We start from the raw sequence: 21,290 nt of genomic DNA on the forward strand, positions 1-21,290 counted from the left end.
TGTACTAGAGCATTGAACCCCCTTATAACCCAGACGACAATTCCGACAACAACGCCGCATCTGAGTTTCCAACGACATCCAAGACTTATCAAAGGCATAAATGAGCTTTTATACTTTGCCACATAAAGCTTGGATTGTGGCCTAGGCTTGGCCTGCATTTGGGTGATGCTAATGTATTGAACTAGTGCTACCTGTGCGTTATTATACCGTTGAATACGAAAAAGAAAGTCACTATCAGAAAAGCGTACACAACTGTAACAAATACCACACATAAAAATAAATAAGAGCAATTACAAAAACCATGACAATGTTACCGTTACGGTTATCGTGGATTTTTCTGTTTATAACCGTTGGTCAATGAGTAAAATACTTTATTATGTTCTAGATGGGTTAGGATTAATGTAATATGACATGCATCAAGGTAAAAAGCATGTAGCAATAAAGAGAGTTTAGCAACTAAAATAATATAACAAACTTTTAATTGAAAACCACAAATATATTACAACAGATACACGTAAAGAAACCAATTCATTGGTCACGAAATTTTATTTAATGCATTACACAACTTTAGACCCTATTGTTTTTGCTACCCCTACTAGATTGTGGGATTCAGTATTCAAAAGACTCTTATTGTGGTCCTCTCAAATTGTCCCAAGAATTCCCTGAAATTGATTCAGCTTCTTAGCACATTATAAACCCCATCTCACTCGTAGGCCTTAGCAAATAACAGAAGCCACCGTCATTTGCTCTCTTCTGTATTATTATAATAATTTACTTCAAGGAATTCAGGTCCATAAATTGAGCTGCATGGCCACTCAAAGAAAAATGCTCTTCTCCCAACAACGCTAGTCGCACCTAACCGAACTTCCAAAAATACTCATGCATGAGTTAACTCAAGCGGGTGTCATATCCAGCGTGAGTTAACTCACGCATGAGTATTTTGAAAAGTTAGGTTGGGAGTGAACATTTTTTTTTGGGAGAAGAGCTTTTTTCGCCACTCAAATTGAGAGGAAACCCAGATGAGCTTAGTCATTTGGCAATGCATTAAAAAAAAAAATACTCCTACAGTACCCATAATTTACTGAATGCAACACAGTAATGCTGTTGCTAACTCTCCATCTACTCCCTTTGCTTAGCCACCTCAAGCGTATTTTAATTCGTGTATTGTTGGATTAAGCCAAAATAATATAAGGGCTTTTCAAAGTGTTTACATTATACTGTTCAATTTGTTATTGTGAAGATAAATATTAATTTAGTAAAAGTCACGTTTTCTTTCTTTTATTTATACACTTTAAATTTGTATGAATTAATCATATTTGTCACTCATCGTAAAGCAGAGAGAAATTCAATAATGTTATTTGATTATGAGTATGTTGTGAAATACATGTATTTCATCTCTTAGCTACGATTAAGAGAAAATATATGTAAAAAAAGTTTAAAACACAATCTCTTCCGATTGTTGTCACTCCTCAATAAAGGGAACCAAAAACATTAAAATGTTTTTTTTAGAAAAATAAACTTATATTATTTTATGGGAAATGTTAACGAGTGCTTTTGGGGCACTTGTTAAGAAGTTTAAAAAGAAAATTTTATTTTGGGAATGATGCATTCAACATATTGAAAGTTTAAAAAGTAACTTTATCTACATAAAATTTGTAAACTATTTTTATATTTAATAAGACCCTTATTTTATTAATCAAAATGTGTTTAATACAATTTGGTATATCAACCAGGATTTGAATACTAACTCAACTAGGATTCAATGTTGAATCATTTATCTTATAATATTCTTTTCATTTCAAGTTTTTTATTTTTCTTAAATGGATAACATAACAATTCTTAATTACCAATAATAGATTAAACTATTATTAAGTTATGAAAATCTTACTCTCTCAGTATCTTCAACCAATTCAAGTCACAACTTCAACTACTTTCATTTGTGTCCATTTATAATGGTGCAATTATAAACTGCCCTTGTTTTCCTTCCCGTTTCATCTTACAAAACAAAAAATACATAATTTTATTTATCCTCTCTTAATTAAAATCAATCTTCACTTTTGTTGCTTTTAAATGTATAGTCAATCTTATGGTTTGTTGAACAATGCTTATAACATGTGCTCTTAGAATGTATGTTAAGAATTTCAAACGGAAAACTTGTGTTGAAAATATTTTTTTAAATAATTAAATTAACAACTTTCAATACAATAGTTTTATATTGGTTCTCTAACAGGTGATCTAAAGAAATTTGTTCATGTTAGTCGTTATTGTAATGTGAACCACCGCTTGAATATCACTGACGTTTCCGTTGACTTCGTAATTGTATTGTATTTATTTTATCTGTTATGAAAGAAAAAGAAAATTGACGTTTCCGTTGACTTCGTAATCGTATTGTAATTATTTTATTTGTTATGAAAGAATAAGAAAAAAAGTTTGGGGTAAATTTATTTTAAAAGTTATGCTCGTAAATGGATTTAAATGATTGATTTATTATATCCTAACTTAGGGGTCAATGCTTACTTCATAGTAAACACAATTATACCAAAAAATAGTAAATGTACATAAATTTAACCTATAAATCCAAGAGTGAAGGGAGTATAGTCACAACTTGGTAAAAGGAGAGAATAATAGACACTCAAGAGGGTTCTCAAATGGCATATGAAGTCAATAACAAGCAAGTGATGCCGAACAATGGTGACTTGCCCGAACTTGTCATAAGGGAAATTCTTGTGTATCTTCCTATAAAGTCTCTATTTAGGTTCAAAAGTGTCTCCAAACAATGGAATAATTTGATTTCAGATCCTTTTTTTGCTCGTTGCTATAGTTGTCGGTGTGATCACCCTCACAAGGCAACCTTATGGGCCATGCACTACAATGATAATAAGTGAGAATCACACCTCCTACTTTGGTTTTGGATGGAACCACCTATAACAACCTAAATTATTAATTAATTTGCAATTGTTCTTGTTTAGTAGCGTTTTTTTTTCTTCTTCAAATAAGCTAGTGACTATATTCACATACTACATGTGTGAAGAAAATAGGAAGAATGGGGTTCCAATTCTGATCCATACATTCCATTGTTAATAGAGCTATCAATTGAATTGTATTTGCAGGACATAGTGTTTGTACTATTTGCAATAATTATCCTTAGTCATGCATTTTTTTTTCTCAAGTAGTTTAGTGGCTAAAAATTCACCTTTAGGGTGAATAAGCGGTGTATCGGGGGTTCAAACCTCCGTCCCTGCATATAATATGTATTGTCCATACCAATTGAGTTAAGTTCACATAGACAAAATAATAATATGTACATTTTACTAATATGTTTGTTAATATAAATTTAAGAATAAATATGTTTTCGATCCCTGTAAATATATCAATTTTTTCGTCTTTGTCCCTCTTCGACTCTTTTCGTTGTAATCAACATTATCCTTAGAGGAAACAGATTTAACCCTAATAATGTTGATCATCATTTTTCTTCCTCGGTCCATATGCGAAGTCAATGAATCACTAGTCAAACTACTGATTTTTCATTATTAAAAATAAGATATTTATTCATTTAAATTGGTGTATTACATCAAAAACAATACAAATTGTGCATTGCTAAAATTGAAAAAGATGAATTTGCGAACAAACACAAACCTAACTTGGATGATTTTCTAATTGAACAATTAAAATAAATTGTATTAATTAAAACAACAGACATATCTTAACATTTGTATACTAAACTACAAAGGGTAACTTCTTAGTATATTATTTTTGTCACCCGTTACAATTCAACCCAATTTGATCTTTGCAGTTAAGCGTAGAGGACACTCACACACAACAAAAATAATATAAAAATTCAAATTTCAGTAAAAACAAGGAATTGCACAAATACCAAACAAAATCTAGACCCTCTACTTTCATTAGATTGTGTGCTTCGGTATTCAAAAGCCTCTTACTGTGAACCACTGTGGTCCTCTCCCAAGCGTGCCCTAACATGCAAGGAAGTTGAACATGCAGGATAAGCATGGAAGGAATAGACCTCATGCTAGTCTTGATAATAGATCTACACAAGCATCACCTCTCTGAGAGAATGAACCAATTAAAGGGACCAAATTTAAGATTTTGCAATCTTCTTTTTAATGTCACACATGCAGCCTTGAAGATCCAACCTTTCAAGATTTGGAATTCCAGTGAAATCTGAAGTTTGATGTAGATATTTGGAAATTCTCATATTGGTCTTCAAATACCCGCAAAAGCAAATTTCCTAAGATTCTGTCCTTAAAAGTGCACACATGTTGTTTATCCTTGAATCAATTCCAACCAGTTTACAGTCATAGTGAGACAAATTTGGGTTGTAACCTTTTCCATTCCTTTGCGAAAAATCCTCCAACAGGTTCTGTTTCAAGCCTATAACGAAAATTTTAAATGATTAAACTAATATTTAACATGAATAATCATCATCGAACAAAACGATCATGAGTGAAGACCTATTTTGAATATGGCTTTCATTCTATATCTGTATGTATAGCATCTTACTTTTGGCAATACTTTTATTATACTACTTGATTAATAAGGTTATGTTAATTATATTTTGTCTTAAAATTTTAAAAACAAGTATTCCCAAAAGGATTTTGTGCCGCTTCTGATAACCCGCTTGTTGATTAAGAATCAGGAATTGAGAGAAAAATTGATCATTTCTTGGTTATAAATTGTGTAATCTGACAAAATAAGTTATTGCACAAGTATATAACTAGAAGGTGCATGGCCAAGGTAAGGTGCATGGCCAAGAGGGATCCTGTAGGGAATCAAGGGCCACTAAGATTATGGCCATCGTGGCCACGTTGCTGGGACTTATGAAAAATGTGAAGCTTAATCGGTTGACCTTACCTACGTAATGGTATCGCAGCCTATGGCGACCTAGAGGCTCAGTATACTCAGCATGCGACTTCAGTACAGTACACAGTCCTTCAAGCAATGAACCTAAAAGACAAAGCAGTTCGCCATCCGTATCTCGCCAATGACTTGTACATTCCTACAACCAAGTTAGCTACTGGAAGTAAGTTAGAGGCCAATAGTTTATGCACAAAAATGAGATTATTTTGATCTAATTATCTGCATGATATAATAAAAGCTACTGATAAGTTTATATCAAATGGAAGAGAGTACTAAAAACAATCGCTCTATAGTGCAGTCAGATGTAGACCGTTAAATTAAGAGGAATTTCTCTCTCTTAATTTAACAGCCTAACACTCCAAAGCTGGCTGTCGATGATCTATTTGTAACATTGTGCCAACTTGACAAATTATGGGTAGTTATGGTTAAAATATCGATAATTGATTTTCTCACTTGACTAATTACTCACTTTAAAACTTACTGAAGCCTTGGAGCTCCAGCAGACAGGTCTGCAACCTCTTTCAAGGCCTCCCTCCACTTCCTGTGCAAAAGACCCTTGCTGGTGCCTCACATAGGTGGGATCCACATCGTAGAAGACAGGGCAAACATAACGAATGAATTGGATTTGAAATCAGAGGATGTAAAGTAGCTCATACAAGCACCACCGCAAAGAAGTGGAGTCAGGAGACAGAACCACCATGACAGAAAACTTCCCCTCTCTGAAGTTTTTTGTCGTCTGTGAAAACGGTTAAGCCACTTCCTTTAAATGTTGTGTAGAGGTGATCAGTGAATTTGTTGCAAGTTTCTTCTTCTCTGAAACTAAAGAGCACTTGAAATTTCCACGACGGGGAATTGCTTGTCACTGCCCTAGGAAGGACTAAGGAGTAATCAGAATTCACAACAATTTCTTCTCTGCTCGCACTAGTTTTCTTTCCTGTATAAACACAAACATTTATCTGCTATCTTTGTTTGCTGGTTTACAGTTACAAAATCAGTTGAGAATTTTCAACTACTATACAAATGAACACACTCACAATTCACAAAGGACTCACGATTTCAAGGCAATCACTTAAAATTTCTTCTAGCCGGAAAACATGATGCTAATTAGCATTACTATATATTTTGCCATGTTATCCATTCGTCCCTTCACGATGCTTTCACAATCCTGTTTCTCACGACAGATATCATTTTCCTAAGAATATTAATTCCTTTGCAATTACAGAGCTAAAATCATCACATTAGTCCCCTAGTCATTAAAATTTATGTCACTTTCCATTTTCCATAAAATTACTACTAATTTCTTTGCATACAACAACAACAACAACCAAGCCTTATCCCACTAAGTGGGGAATTTCTTTCCATTTTATAATTTCTTTGCATACATATAAATAAATTATCCACCAAGAAATAAATTATCCCACGCGCTGTAGATGATCGTTCTCAGACACACACGCTGTCTGGGGTGGTTGCACGGTGTTCTTTTTTTACACTTAATTTTTCGGAACAATTTTTATTGCAAAACACACCCAGAGAATTTGTAAAAATAAAATTGATTTACCTTTGCTTCCAGGAGAACTGGGATGAGCTTTTCCTTGTTTTGTAGAGGATCATGTCAATGCGACCATGTCAACTCATGTCCCTTTCCTCTCCTATTTTTCAAATATAAGTTTATTGAATGCATAATGTATTTGATCTATTTATCGACCAAATACATTAAATATTGAATGAACCTACAAAATATATTTTTGATTATAAATGTGACCGGATGGAGTATGTCACTATTTTGCTAACTTGACAGAGCTGCTGATGGAGTATGTCACGTGGCATATAGATGGTCCTCTAAGGTGTCTTTGTTTACTTGATGACTTTATTTAGATGTATCATAATCCCTTCTAACTCAATTTTGTTTGAATGGTTGTGGGACTTATGAATCAGCAAACAATTTATTCTTGACGTGTAATTTTTTAGTTCTTTTTGGCATCTCGTTTGTAATTGGCTTGAGATTTATCAGTTGATCCATCTAAAATTGCGAATCATTTTGTTAAGTTTGGTAGCTTCATAGGTTTTTCAAAATCGTGACGGTCTATAATACACTTAGTTTGGTTCTCTTGTGCTTGCATTATTTGAAAAGATTGTAGCAACATGATTATCACCTCTTGGAAAAAATTAAGCTGCTTTTTTGTGGATGAAGGCAAAATATATTCATATTACTTTTGACTATCATAGTTGGTGTTGTAGCCCTTTTAATTGTGTGGACATAAATTAATTTCTGCTTTTTGGTTTTGTTTCGATTGTTACTTTTCTAAAACTTTAGTGTTCTATCCCGGTACGTCTTGTGCTAGATAAAATGATATTTTTCTGTTAATATATTTCATTTTAATTTGTTAAAAATAAAATATATCTTTAGCATATTTTATGATGACATTTGTATGTATGAACAATTTAACGACAAAATTAAATTGATGTAATTGGTTGTTTGTTTTGTTCCACCTATAATTAACGGCAAAAGATTAAATAATTTGAAAGAGACTCGATCAACAAAAATATAAAAGAGTAAGATGATATTTCAAATTCTCAACGGACCTACCTCATTTGCATAATAATAATATAACAATAACCATATATACCAATAATAATACTTCACACCTTCTAAACATATCTACATCATACAAGATGAAAACTACACATCACTACACCACAATATTTTTAATCGCTTTATAACCGGTCATAAACGAAGTTATATGTGAACAATCAACCGGACATTCTTTAACAAAAAAACAAAAATACAGCAGAAAGATGAGGTTAACAATCACATGCTCCAAACACACATAATAAACTAAATAAACAAATGAATAACGAGTAATTACAGTGCCGACCTACCAAAAATATAAGTAATTACAATGCCGTCTCAATACATTGGATAAATAGTACCACACCTGTCTTTTCTTAGGAGTTTACCTTGTCTTTTTCTACATGATTTTTTTTTTATATTAATCAAGCTATTAAAATATATTGAATATTTTTTCAATTAGCAATAAATAATATGATAGAAAAATCAAATTTTCTCATTAAATGTAAATTATTTAAAAAAATATTAATTATTAATAAATTTAATATAATCAATGAAGTCTTACCTTAACCGAAGAAGATAGTAATATATTAAGAGACTTGTTAACAAGTGTCCTTAAGACATTGCTAATGATTCAAAAATAAAAATAATTGAAAAATTTTATATAGAAAAAATTACTTTTTTAAATTTCAATATGTTGAATACATAATTCCCAAGATAAAGTTTCTTATTTAAATTTCTCAAAAATATAAAAGAGCAAGATGTTAAAGTTTCTTATTTAAACTTCTTAACAAGTTTCTTATTTAAAATATTTCAATAGATGTAAGTTTAGTGACACTAATTTGATTTTGTGATTTATGATTTAAATTTTGAGCAAACAGTCACTTTGATCCCTGACTCTGCACCTCGCTGTCACATAGGTCCCTGACTCAGGATTAAATATAAATAAGTCTCTGACTCTGCACATCCGTTATCACTTTAGTCCTGACGTTAAAAATCTCTGTTAAGTGATGATGTGGCGCATATGAGGTGTCACAGGGACCAAAGTGATAGTAGAAAATGGTCACTTTGATCCTTTAACCAAAAATCAATATTCCCAAATTGAATATCAAATTTCTAAATTCCTAAATCTCAAATCCCTAAATGTCATCTAATTCTCTCTTTTGTTCAAAATTAATCTTCCATTAAACACAATTTATTGTTAGATCACTGACTGTGCATACTTACTATCAGTTAGGTCCCTGACAATGAATTAGCAAATCCATTAGCATCTATTACTCTTGATTATTGTTATATTCACATGATAATTCATATCTCTACCTCGTAGGTCTGAGCATACAGTGATCAAGAGTTCAAGATATATTCAAATGATAATTCATTTCTGTTGAATTTCTTTTAACGTAATTTCTAACTTAAAATTTGTTCTACTTAGTAGGTACTAGTGCTACTTCTAACATAAGTTCTTTATGTTTCCAGATTTATTATCAAATTTCTCACTTTAATTTTTTCTTTCGTGAGAAGTTAAAGCAACTAAAACATAAGTTCTTTCATGTAACTTAATAGCATAAATATGATATTTGATACTATTGAATCAACACCTTTTTGTACAAATCTGAATGTCATTGTCTATGCAAATGTCTTAAACTATGGTAATAATAATCACAACAGACAACTTCAAGCCTGTGTATTTTAGTAAGTGAATTTATGCATTAGTTATTCAAATCTATCCATCAAAAATTGGATATTGTTGTTGAAAGACACATCAAAAATCAAGCTATGACTTTAAAATACTTACAGGAATTATAATTAAACACACCGTTCATAATTCATTTCTCTATATATATGTAATCCTGGTGCCATTATATACTAAAGGGAGAAAGAGCTATAACAGAACCACAACACTATGACACTACTATAAAACTCCAAACCTCTGCCCAACATACCATTGCTTCAAGATCAACTTTCAAGCCAAAAAGGTCCCTTATAGCCAAGGACTTTAGTGAAATTTCGTGTTTACTGTCAGGGACCTGACTGATAGTAAGTATGCACGCCAGGGACCTCACAGTAGGTTGCAGTTTAATGGAAGATTGATTTTGAACAAAAGAGATAATTAGATGACATTTAAGGATTTAAGATTTAGGGATTTAATATTCAATTTGGGAATATTGATTTTTGGTTCAGGGACCAAAGTGACCACTTTCTACTTTCACTTTGGTCCATATAACACCTCATATGCGCCACATCATCACTTAACAGATTTATTTAATGTCAGGGACTACAGTGATAGCGGAAGTGCAGAGTCAGTGACTTATTTGTATGTAATCCTAAGTCAAGGACCTATGTGACAGCGAGCTGCAAAATCAGGGAATAAAGTGACTATTTGCTCTTTAAATTTTACTTGAGACAGTCGTAAAATGAGAGAGATTTAAACCATAATCACAAAATCAATTTATATATTGTCAATAATGCCATTGTTATTAACAATAGTTTTCCTTTCTTCAATTTTTTTTAAAATATATCTAAAATAAAAATAAAGAATGGAAAAAAGTGCTTATACAAAAAAAAACTGAAATATTTGAAGGGAAATGTTAAAGAGTGCCCTTGGGACATTGAATAAAGGAAAAAAAAAATAGAAATTGTGTGTTGAAAAGTGATAAAAAGTGGTTAAGTCAACTTGTAAAAAATTTATAAATTATTGTTTCCAATGTAAAACTACTAATTTTGGTTACTTTAACTAGTGCCATAAAGACACCTGTTAACAAGACATTGCAAATTTATAAGGTCCTTGCAAATACAACTTATTTAACTTTTGGTCTGTGTTTTTTTATTTTATTTTATTTTATTTTTAAAACCTTGCAAAAGATTATTTTTAAAAAGGTCAGTGAGCCCATTTAAAGTGCTAGGTGGCAGTCTGACACTGCTATGACATTTTCCAACTGTGCACTTTTTGCCACGTGATGCTGATATGGAAAATTCATTAACTTAAAAATACCCTTTTTTGAATGAAAAATATCTTTTTTTACAATGATCACAAGTCACGTAAGCCATATTTAAATGGAAAAAAATTACTTAAAAAAAGAATGAAATAAAAGCATTGTTGAATGATTTATATATTTTTTAGTATAATATCGTTGAATGTTTATTATTTTAGTATTAAATTAAATATATTTTTAGAAATAATATTAATTATAATTGTCTTAAAATATATTTTTGACCAAAAAGAATAAAGAATATTATTAAATTGGGTTGAGTTGAATAACATGGAACTGAAATACCAACGAGAAAACGGCTCCATTGATTGAGCAGTTGTTTTGTGAAAGAAAATTCTTTCTTCCTTTCTCAACTCGCTTTCAGTTTCTTCACTTCTTCCCTCATCAATACGATACACCAAATTTCAATTTTCATTTCAATCCCATTTCATATATAAACAACATCATTCTTCTCCAAATTCACCCCCTTCTTCTAATTGCACCTCCCACACAATGGCAGGTGCAAACAAACATCCCCCCACCTCTTCCTCCACCTCCCGTCTCCTCCTTCTCCTAACCATCCTCCCCCTCACCCTCGCCGCCTTCGCTTTCCTCCTCCAATGGCGCGGCGGCGTCACCGACCCCGTCACCCGTTGGTCACCCGATCAAAACCTCTTCCCCGGTATGTCAACCTCCGATCACATTCAACAACGATCACAACCTCGTTCACGTTCCGATTGCTCAAGTCTCTTCGGCAATTCTCATTCCCCTTCTTTTCCTTACTTTCGTGATTGGACTCTTGATTTCTCCTCCGATCTCTCCCCTAAGGTACGTTTCATTGTCGTTTTCTTCATCACCCTTGGATCTATCTTTGATTTTTATATTCTTAAACCCTTATCAGATTTAATTTTTGATTAGTTCTTTATATTTTATTAAATTCATCATCTTGGAATTGTGATTTTACCTGTCTCTTATTGAATTTAAAATTTGAATTTTTATTCCTCGTTGATTTGAAATTGTTTTTCGTTATGTTGTAGATATGTATAACGACGAGTACTTCTGCGGGTTTGGAGCAGACACTGCCATGGATTTATTATCATAAGGTTATGGGAGTTTCAAGTTTTTTACTTTTTGTTGAAGGGAAAGCTGCTTCACCTAATGTATCTAGAGTTTTAGAAACCATTCCGGTGAGTTGATTTGATTTCGAATGTGAAATGGTTTATTTGACAATACTGTTATTTGTATTACCCAAGTTTTGATCTTTGATTAAAATGTGATTTTTTGTTAGGGGGTTAAAGTTATATATAGAACAAGAGAATTAGAGGAGCAACAAGCTAAAAGGTATTTGTTTTTTCTTTCTTCAATTCAAAAGTTTTGTCATTCCTTTCTTTGTTCAGCAGGTGACTGTTTTTTACATTGGTAACCGTGCCTTTTGTTATAATGATTGGAATAAACTACTATAGTGTGGATTATTTATTTTTGGGTGGCACTCTTTAAGCATACCAAATTTAACAACTATTCTTTTAAAAAGTCAACTATTACAATTTCCAATGCACTTAATACACAACTTTTTATAAAGAACTTACTAATTAAAGTGCTTAAAGAGTGCCCGGGGGCACTCGTTAACATTTCCCTTTATTTTTTTCTTTTGTAATTTGAATGAATAATGTTCAGTAGTTTAAGTATACTTCATTGCTAGCGTGCTTTTGCAAATTTAAAGTTCGACATGCATTCTGGATTTGGTTTGGTTTTACTATCCAAATTCCAAAGACAGTGTCTTGTTTTGTTTTAGTACATATCATTGGCAGAGGTTTGTGTTTCGATTGTCTGATAATAACCGTGTTAGTGTCACATATGGATGACAATGACTCTTACATTTTTTAATCTTGTGATAAATTTCTGATCTTATCACAATATTCTAATGTATTTTAAGATATAACCTTGGTCATTAAAAATAATCTTATGGAAGTGAGCTTTGTGAGCAGTGGTAGGTAAGTTTTCTAGTTGCAAAAAAATGTCTCACATTGGTGGGAGCCAAGTATTGTGAATTGCTCTCCTTTATATGAAATAAATTGGGATATAAAATCCATTCTTGGAATTTTGTTTTACAGCTTAAGATATCGGACGTGACAGGTTTTTATATTCATTCATACCGAGACACAGGATTTTAATATCATGTGCTAAATTTTCTCACCTCCCCATAATACCGCAAACTATTTCGATAGGTTGATTAATACCTTATTTGGACTTTGAATTTTGTTTTGTACCAGCCGTATATGGAACGAAACTTGGTTGTCAAGCTTCTTCTACAAACCTTGTAACTATGAGTTATTTGTAAAGCAATCTTTGAACATGGAAATGGCAATTGTCATGGCAAGGGTATGGAATTTTATTTCTTTGATTGGTTTATTATATTATACTAGCTTACATCTTTTTAAAGTAATTTATCTTTCTTAGATCTTAATGTTATTTTTATAATATTATTTAACTCAGGATTCTGGCATGGATTGGATCATCCATCTGGACACTGATGAACTGATACATCCAGCAGGAACACAGGAATACTCCATGAGGCAGTTGCTATCCGATGTGCCTGGAAATGTTGATATGGTTATTTTTCCAAATTATGTGAGTTCAGGAGTTTTATCTTACTGCCATCTTGTTGCCTCTTTGATATTCGTTGATAATTATTACTTAATGCTGGAATGTTATTTGCTTCAGGAAAGCAGTGTTGAGCGAGATGATATCACGGAGCCTTTCAGCGAGGTATTTGCTTAAATAGATTTTCTTAGTTTTCTAACAGCTAGTTCAACTATTATAATTTATAAATTTAATTTCTGTTTTTGATTTCTTTTCTTTTTGGGTCCTACTGGATTGTTAGCTGTTGCCTTTGTTTTTGATTTATAAATATGTACCGAAAGCGGAACATGAATTACTGATTTTGTTTAAAGGCTAACCCTTTGAGAAGTGATATAATAAAAAAAATTGCACACATTTTAGATGGACATGTGAAAGTGTATCTGCATAGGCATTCACACTTGAGAGTTCTGTACATGTTTTACAATGAACCTTTTAAGCAACGTATAAGTGCAGAAACAAAGTATCTTTGGCTGACTTTACACATTGTTTAGTATTTATGCTTCATTACACGAGCCTTTTTAATCACATATTTTAACTTACAATGTTGTCATAGGTTTCAATGTTCAAGAAGAACTATGATCACCTTCCAAAGGATGTGTATTTTGGAAATTACAAAGACGCAACTCGTGGCAATCCTAACTATTTTCTTACTTATGGAAATGGGAAATCAGCTGCTAGGATTCAGGATCATCTCCGTCCTAATGGTGCACATAGATGGCACAACTATATGAAGACACCTAAGTATGTTGATAATGCACATTGTTATTTAATATGAGCATGCGTCTGACAATTATATATGTGTCTATGTATGTATATTGACTACAACATTAGTTTACTATTTAGGGGTGATTTAATTGAATCTGTATGTATTTTAAAGTTTATGGCTATGCCTGGTAGATCAAGGAACCATTCAAAATTTTATGGGTATTTTGGTTTCATATCATGCATGTTAACATATTTTATGGGTATTTTGGTTTCATATCATGCAAGTTAACATATGTTTTTTCCAAGTTTTCTGCTAACTGTTGGTCTTATATTGAATGGTTTTTCCGATTTGCCGGTAATTTATGCTGTCTTGAGTAGGCTGTCTTTTTTTCTAGGTGCCGAATTTTCTGTAGAGTAACTGCTTGGTGTTATTTTAATTTCATATCATTTTAAGTAAAATGTATAAATAGTGAAGAATGCAATGCTTGTATCCATATTTTACACTGATTTGTATACCAAATCTTTTAACAGTGAGATCAAGTTGGAAGAAGCTGCTGTTTTGCATTACACTTATACCAAATTTTCTGATTTGACTTCAAGGCGTGATCGGTGTGGCTGCAAACCTACAAAAGATGATGTAAAAAGATGTTTCATGCTGGACTTTGACAGAGCTGTAAGTTATAGATTCCCTTTAATGCTCTCTTTGCTTCATCATCTGCAGTTACATTCTCCTTTTCCAAATATTTTTACGTTTATCAGTTTTTGCATCTTAATGTTTGTGCAAGGCCTTGCACTCAGGTTTCCTGGGGAAATCAGAATGTAATTCATGTTTAGTTATTTTCTGTGCATGGTTGGTTATATGACATTCCCTCAGTTTTTCTCATTTCTAACACAAATTAATAATTAGTTTTTTTTTACCACACTAATTAATAACTAGTTATTTCCTGGTTTACTAGTAGTTCATTAAACACCGCTGCCTCTTTCTCCCTTGATGGCTAAACTGCCGTCAATGGTGTTTTTTCATTGAGTTTTGTTCTTCACTTTCTAGCATATTGGGCTGTGAAGTTGTGCAAATTTACATTTTGGGTTTGTTTGTTGGGGGGGACAGGGAATTTCTACCTTGCAACTGTGTAAATATATTTATGGTCTGACTATTTTGTTCTAATGTCTGACGTGTAGGCTTTCATCATTGCTTCAACTGCAACTGAGGAAGAAATGCTTCAATGGTAAGTTCAGAAGTATGAAAATAATTACTTTAAACTTTTTACTTAACTAATGATATAATTTTTTCTGGAAGTGTTGATATTATCAGTTAAACTTTTTGTTTCATACATGTCAGTGTGGTCGGCCCATACAGTCATAGTCTACTACTTTATGGAATCATTTACATTCTTTGGTGTAATTTTAATCCTGAGCTGCGTGTGGGAATGAATTGTAAATCTGTGTGGAGGAGCTCAGGTTGTTCCTAGATGATTCACTGGAAGATATTGCGATAAGTGAGAATTTGGCACCCCAAATAAAGATTCTGTTGAAACATCAATATTTTACAATACAACAACAACCAAGCCTTATCCCGCTAAGTGGGGTCGGCTCAATATTTTACAATATTTATAGAAAATAATATTAGATACATAGATGAAGAGTATATTTTAAAATGAAACAAATCTCAAACATATTAAACTTGTGTGGCTCGTAGTCTATCCGAAAACCATTTGATAGTTTTAAACATAATAGCAGCCTCCTTTACTTTTAAATTTATAGCACAGCAAAAATGCATAAAAAATTGTCTTCAAGTCGGTTTTTCTTCTTCTTCTTTCATTTAGGTATCGTGAACGAATTGTGTGGACTGACAAAACACTAAACATGAAACTTATGAGGAAGGGCATCTTAACTCGCATTTATGCTCCCATGGTAAGTTCATTTGCCTCAAATGCTTTATGGTTTCTCTCCAAGCAATAAATACTGTTATCTGACATAGTTATTAGAGAACATCCTAACTTTTGCTCCATAATATTACCTTTGTAGGCCATTATTCAAAGTCTGAGGGAAACTGGTGTTTTTAACTCTGTGATTGCAAAGGCTGCTCAGACAACAATATCGAAAGACAATTTTTTAAAATCTGTTGATAGTAGCAATGCAACTAGGAATGCCAGATCAGAAATGTTATCTTCTAGAAAAATTGATGCTGGCGGAGCATCCCAAGCGATTGCAAGAAGAATCTTGGAGGTTATAGATGATTCAATTCCCTCTGCAATCCCACCATTATCTCCACCCTACCATGACGACGCTGATGCCGACACTGACTTCCTTACATCCTAGTTTTTGACTGACTCCTTGCCATGGCCAGAGATTATTTTGAACATGGGTCTGATACTTGAATTCTGGAGATTTTTTTTTTAAAGAAAGACAATGATAGAAGCACATCTGGCTGTCATGATGGCCATTCCTGTTTCAGGATTCATGGGGTTTTTCCCGATCATTACCCAAGCGCTTGTGTAAATTTCAGGTATAGACTGTAGGGTTAGTGTAGGGATTATACAAAGCAGACTTTTCTATCTGTTCATTATTCTTTTCCTATTTATTTTGGGCAGATTGGTTGTAATGGTAGTGGCCTATTCTATTTTTGTTCACACACATTGAGAGAGGTCTGTTATACAGGTTGAGATTATCTTTCCCAGTTGGAGGAAGGAGAAATGATTTATACAATGAAAATGATGTTTTGTCAATTTTTGTTGGCATTTGAATTGACTTCATTACTTGCCCTGCATCCTAAGGGAAGTGAAAGAGTTTAGAATTAATGTCAGTGAGTCTTGTCAATGAAAACATAGTTAGAGGTCTGAATTTTTACGTACTAAAACATGTCTATAAGATTATCCCAAAAAAAGGGTATTCTATTAGGGGGTATACGTACCACAAGCCTAGCTCAACTCGCATACCATACACTATTATGGGTTGAATATATTTTTCCATTCCTTTGAAATCAGCAAATTAATAGTATTTCTTCCCCTATTGTGATCCTTTCAATATTTGAAATAATCACTAGTTAGTCAACAAATTAATGGATATTTGTTAAATTACTTGTTTAGCATGGTTCTCTTAGTGAGGCAATTAGGAAAGAGCCTTTTGAAGGAGATTGAGCTTTTGGGTAGTTTGTTTTATGAAATTAGGGGATACACTCAAACTATTTATTGATAGGTTAAGTACTTGGAATCTTAATGCTCAAAACCGGACTCAAACACCGCTGTCCCCTATAAGTTCCCTTCATTTGAAGGCAATCTATTTGAGACACTCTCATACACTAATTATGGATATCTCCGTATTGTGAAAGTCTAACTCTTTCTGTTAGATCCAACCTTATTGGTCCTACATGATTCGGCGGCGTAAGTGAGAATTTGGCTCCCCAACTTCCAATTTTTCTTTTAGAGGTCCCAATGTTGCATTGGAACATCCATATCATACTGCATAAATAGAACATAATATTAGAAACATAGATGCAGACAATATTTTAAACTGAAAATTCTCAAAGACATTAAATTAATGAGGCTCTAACTCTGTCCTAAATTTTTTTGATAGTTTTTAACACAATAGCAGATTCTGTTAAAAAACTATAGCAGACTCTAGTGGAAAAAAATTGCAGCCTCCTTGTCTTTTTAATTCAAAGCAAGACAAAATGCGTATTGACTTTGTCTTAAAGTTGGTTTATCCCATTCAAGTATCATAAATGCGAGTCAAAATCTTCTCCATTTATTTCCCTCTCTATTTCCTCCATTTAGAAAGATAAAGACACATAAAAAATAAAAAATAATTAATGATGGTGGGACCGGCATAAGTTATTTCCTTATGCACCGTGCATAAACACATCACAACCATCATATTTCTTTTATTTTGAACAAAAATGGTTTTGGCTCACTTTGGGGATGTAGGAAGCAATTATGTTGGGATTTATGCACGGTGCATAAGGATTTCCTTATGCACCATAACCACTCCCGGTGGGACCCACCTAGTGATGGGACCCACCACTTATTTTTTGTGTCTATCTCTCTCCAAATTGCAACAAATGGAAAAATTTATAAATGGAACGTGAGATTCATTTATTGAAAATGTATTGACAATGCATTTTTAACCAAGACCAGGTTAAAAGTAAAAGTCTTTTAACGATGTGGAATTTGCAAGTATGAACCGTCTCAAACTCATTGCATGCCTCTGAAGGGTGTCACAGTTGTGTAATATCTACATTACTGTAACTCTGAATAAAAAACCCGAGTCAAAATACGACAATAAGAAAGAAGGTAAGAAACACAAGTATTCATGTTGATGTTGTTTTCTAACCTTATTCATTGAGTCTGAAATATCGTCTAATTGAAAATCTCTCAATTTTTGGCAAACTTTTGATCAGACCAGATACCTTGTCCAAATTAGAATTTAGTGATGATTGTAAGATCAATAAGATTGTGTGCTTTTTTGAGACAAATTGACTTCACAACTTGATCAAATGCTAGCGTAGAAAATGTTGAGCTTTTTAAGTAGCGGGGCAACCTGAAATAAGATGCACAAGAGCACTGGAGTCGAACCTAACTTCTTCTAAGCTAAGTTCAAGCAATCTTTTAAAGCCACATAAATTAGGTGGAATTGAGAAGTTAAATCCTCTTAAGTCTAAAGTAAGTAAATTCCTTAAAAGAGAAGATTAATATTGAATATGGCATTTGTTCATGACCTGAATCAAAGTTCACAAGCTCAAGATATTTAATGTCCCTCGTTGACAAAAAGCGAATCCAGATATTGATGGATTCAATTGCAATATTATCTACTGTGATTCCGAACATGCATAGTATCTGCACTCAGATTAGATCATCAGATTAGAGTCGGAGTGATGAGATGAGATGATGATGGGAGAAGTGAATGGATTAAGGAGTATTTTATGTTGGAATTTAATTTTGGGCCTAATCATAAGTGTGTGATGAGGGATAATATTAGTAAAATGGGGAGTGGGGTTACAATCAGTTTGGTTGATCGGTTCCTTGGATCTCAAAATGAAAAACTGAGAACCGAACCAAACAGGTTGGTTTAGTTTTGATCCGAACCAGACAAGGTCATATACCTTTTCGGTTCGGTTCGGTTTGGACTTTCCGTTTCGTCGATTTTATCCGAACCAATTACAACCATAGATGCAGTGGTACACAATATATCCACACCCCCTTTTCTCCATTGATCTTACATCCAGATTTACACTCTTCAATTTCACCTAATTATTCCATTTTGACTTCCCATTCTCCATTTTGAGAAAAACACAACACGTACGTGAATGACACAAGCTCACTGCATGTATGATTGCCGAGAGCTAGATTTAACAGAGATGTGTACTGTCTTAAGTCAATTATGGAAACAACTACTGCATTCTAACTCCTGCAATTGGTCGAGCTTTTGTAATATCTACATAGCTATAACACCGAATTATAAAAAAATAAAATAAAAAAAAGAGTCAAAATACAACAATAAGAAATAAGCTAAGATAAATTTGGGTATCTAAAATGATAAATTTGGGAATTATAAAACGCGTTAGGAAATTTTTGGCAATTAAAGAGGTAAAAAATCGGCAAAAAAATTAATTATAAATATGAACAAGTCATATATGTCAACCGTATGGACCAAGCAAATCGTTTGAAGGGAATCTGAATAACAAATGATGTCTTTGAACCCTGCGTCTTAACCAATTTTGATTTTATTTTTACTTGTGTATTTTTTTTAATGTTTACAAAATGATGGATATTAGGTTGTTTGAGTTTGATTGGGAAAATCAACTAGCATATGAAAACAACTTCAACTTCACTTCAATGCCGAAATCATGAAGATATAAAATAAAGAAGTGAAGATGAGGTTGAAAATGAAGTGTTGTCAATGGCATCAGCATTGCCTATTAGTAAGAAGGAAGAGGTAAAGAAAGAAGAGACTGTAGAAAACAACGTGTTGCCAATGCCATCAACATTGTCTTCTATTAGCTTTAGGAAGAAATAAAGAAATATTTTGATGTTCCTCAGACAACGTACGGTTGTCAAGAATATGAATGTTGGGCTGACCATTTTTTCTTTGTAACAATGAAACTTTATAGTTTGTGTGTAGCCTTTCGTGTTATGGAATGGAATGTATACCCAATTGAAGACTATTATTAGATATCATGTAAGGGTACAAAATGCGCTAATTTAAAGCAATTAAGGCATATATGTGTATGTCAACAAAAACCATGAGTCGTTTTTGTATAACATAATAATATGAGAGATCTAAATTGTTAATCTAAATTCACAACAAAAAACATGGATGGTGTTATTTTTCATGTGCTTAAAAATGTTAGGTAAAAATAAAAGTCAAAATATAACATTAAGAAATAAGGTTAGAAGCATCATGTTTACCTTTATAATATGTTCAACCAACCTAGCTAGGAGTACTTTTGAGAAAACTAAAAATATACAAAAGTACGTTTTCCTTTTTCATTCAAATTCACGTCATTCAAATCCAAATACTCTAAGCAGCTAAATGAATTTATTAGCAGCACAGGAGGAATGAATGATAGGATGCCGTCAATGGCATTGCATGGTAAGTCACTGATTAATGCATGTGATCATCTTGACTAGCCCTATTGTTGAAAATAAAGAGTCATAAGGAAGCAAAAGTGTAAATATTATGATCTTACTTTAAAATACTTAGAATCATACGCTACAAAGATTTCCTTGCAACTTCAAATATTGATGCATGAGTCATGTTTTAGAAGTTAGAAGATCAAGTGGAGTTTAAAGAGCTACATACAGATTTAAGAACCAAAGAGTCAATACAAAATCTAACTTTGATGCCCTAGTAATAAATCATAAAACTAACTTGACTTGAGTGCCCTAATAATAATAAATCATAGTTTTCATTCATTCGTGCAAATGGATTATAACGATAAATTGCTGGATATGAGACCTAATTACATGATATGATGCCTATACAATAAATAAATTATAGTTCATAATAATAATATAATAATAATAATATTGTCCCTACTTATATGGTATGCCCTAATAATTAATAAATCATAGTTATATCATTGAATCGTGCTGATGGATGAGAAAACTAATGAGTAATGAAGGAGCGGCAATTTGTGATTTTTATGTCTTTTTCGGACACAGAATAGATTTGCCTAGGGTTTTTCATTTTTTATTTTTATAACAAAAACATGATGACCCCAAAAGGCCCAAATAAGAATGATACAAAAGTTCTAGCAAAGTAGGGACACAATTTATCCACACCCCCTTCATCTACTATGTTGCTTACACCAACAAATTCAACATTGCTTCTCTTTTTTAAATATACAATAAATTAGGAGTGACATATATATAGAAGTGAAGTAGCATTAAAAGAAATAAGAGTCTCAAGAGCATTGGAATCAATTCTAGATTCTGAACAGAATTTTCGTAAGCTCAAGATATGCCATGCCGCTCGTTACGCGTTAATGTCTTCAAAATGCTAGTCCTAACCATGTCTTCAATTTTCAAGTGTTC

General features: G+C 32.7%; 1 protein-coding gene and 1 long non-coding RNA gene across 2 annotated transcripts; one reads left to right on the forward strand and one right to left on the reverse strand.

The window, feature by feature from the left end:
• Positions 1 to 3,699: 3,699 nt before the first annotated feature.
• On the reverse strand, positions 3,700 to 6,064 carry LOC120577138 (uncharacterized). The gene is made up of 3 exons (XR_005643192.1): positions 5,357 to 6,064; positions 4,870 to 5,014; positions 3,700 to 4,389 (listed from the first exon to the last, which is right to left on the reverse strand). It is a non-coding gene; the product is annotated as an uncharacterized lncRNA (long non-coding RNA).
• A 4,648-nt stretch (positions 6,065 to 10,712) lies between these two features.
• Positions 10,713 to 16,484, forward strand: LOC11417409 (glycosyltransferase-like At2g41451). Its single transcript, XM_003625035.4, has 11 exons — positions 10,713 to 11,241; positions 11,451 to 11,600; positions 11,702 to 11,754; positions 12,684 to 12,792; positions 12,907 to 13,041; positions 13,135 to 13,179; positions 13,607 to 13,794; positions 14,290 to 14,431; positions 14,938 to 14,984; positions 15,582 to 15,669; positions 15,784 to 16,484. The coding sequence occupies exons 1-11, from the start codon at positions 10,927 to 10,929 to the stop codon at positions 16,075 to 16,077; spliced, it is 1,566 nt and encodes a 521-aa protein (XP_003625083.1). The 5' UTR covers positions 10,713 to 10,926; the 3' UTR covers positions 16,078 to 16,484.
• Positions 16,485 to 21,290: the final 4,806 nt, after the last annotated feature.

The sequence above is a fragment of the Medicago truncatula genome, chromosome 7, assembly GCF_003473485.1.
Source record: "Medicago truncatula cultivar Jemalong A17 chromosome 7, MtrunA17r5.0-ANR, whole genome shotgun sequence".
Lineage (NCBI taxonomy): Eukaryota > Viridiplantae > Streptophyta > Magnoliopsida > Fabales > Fabaceae > Medicago > Medicago truncatula.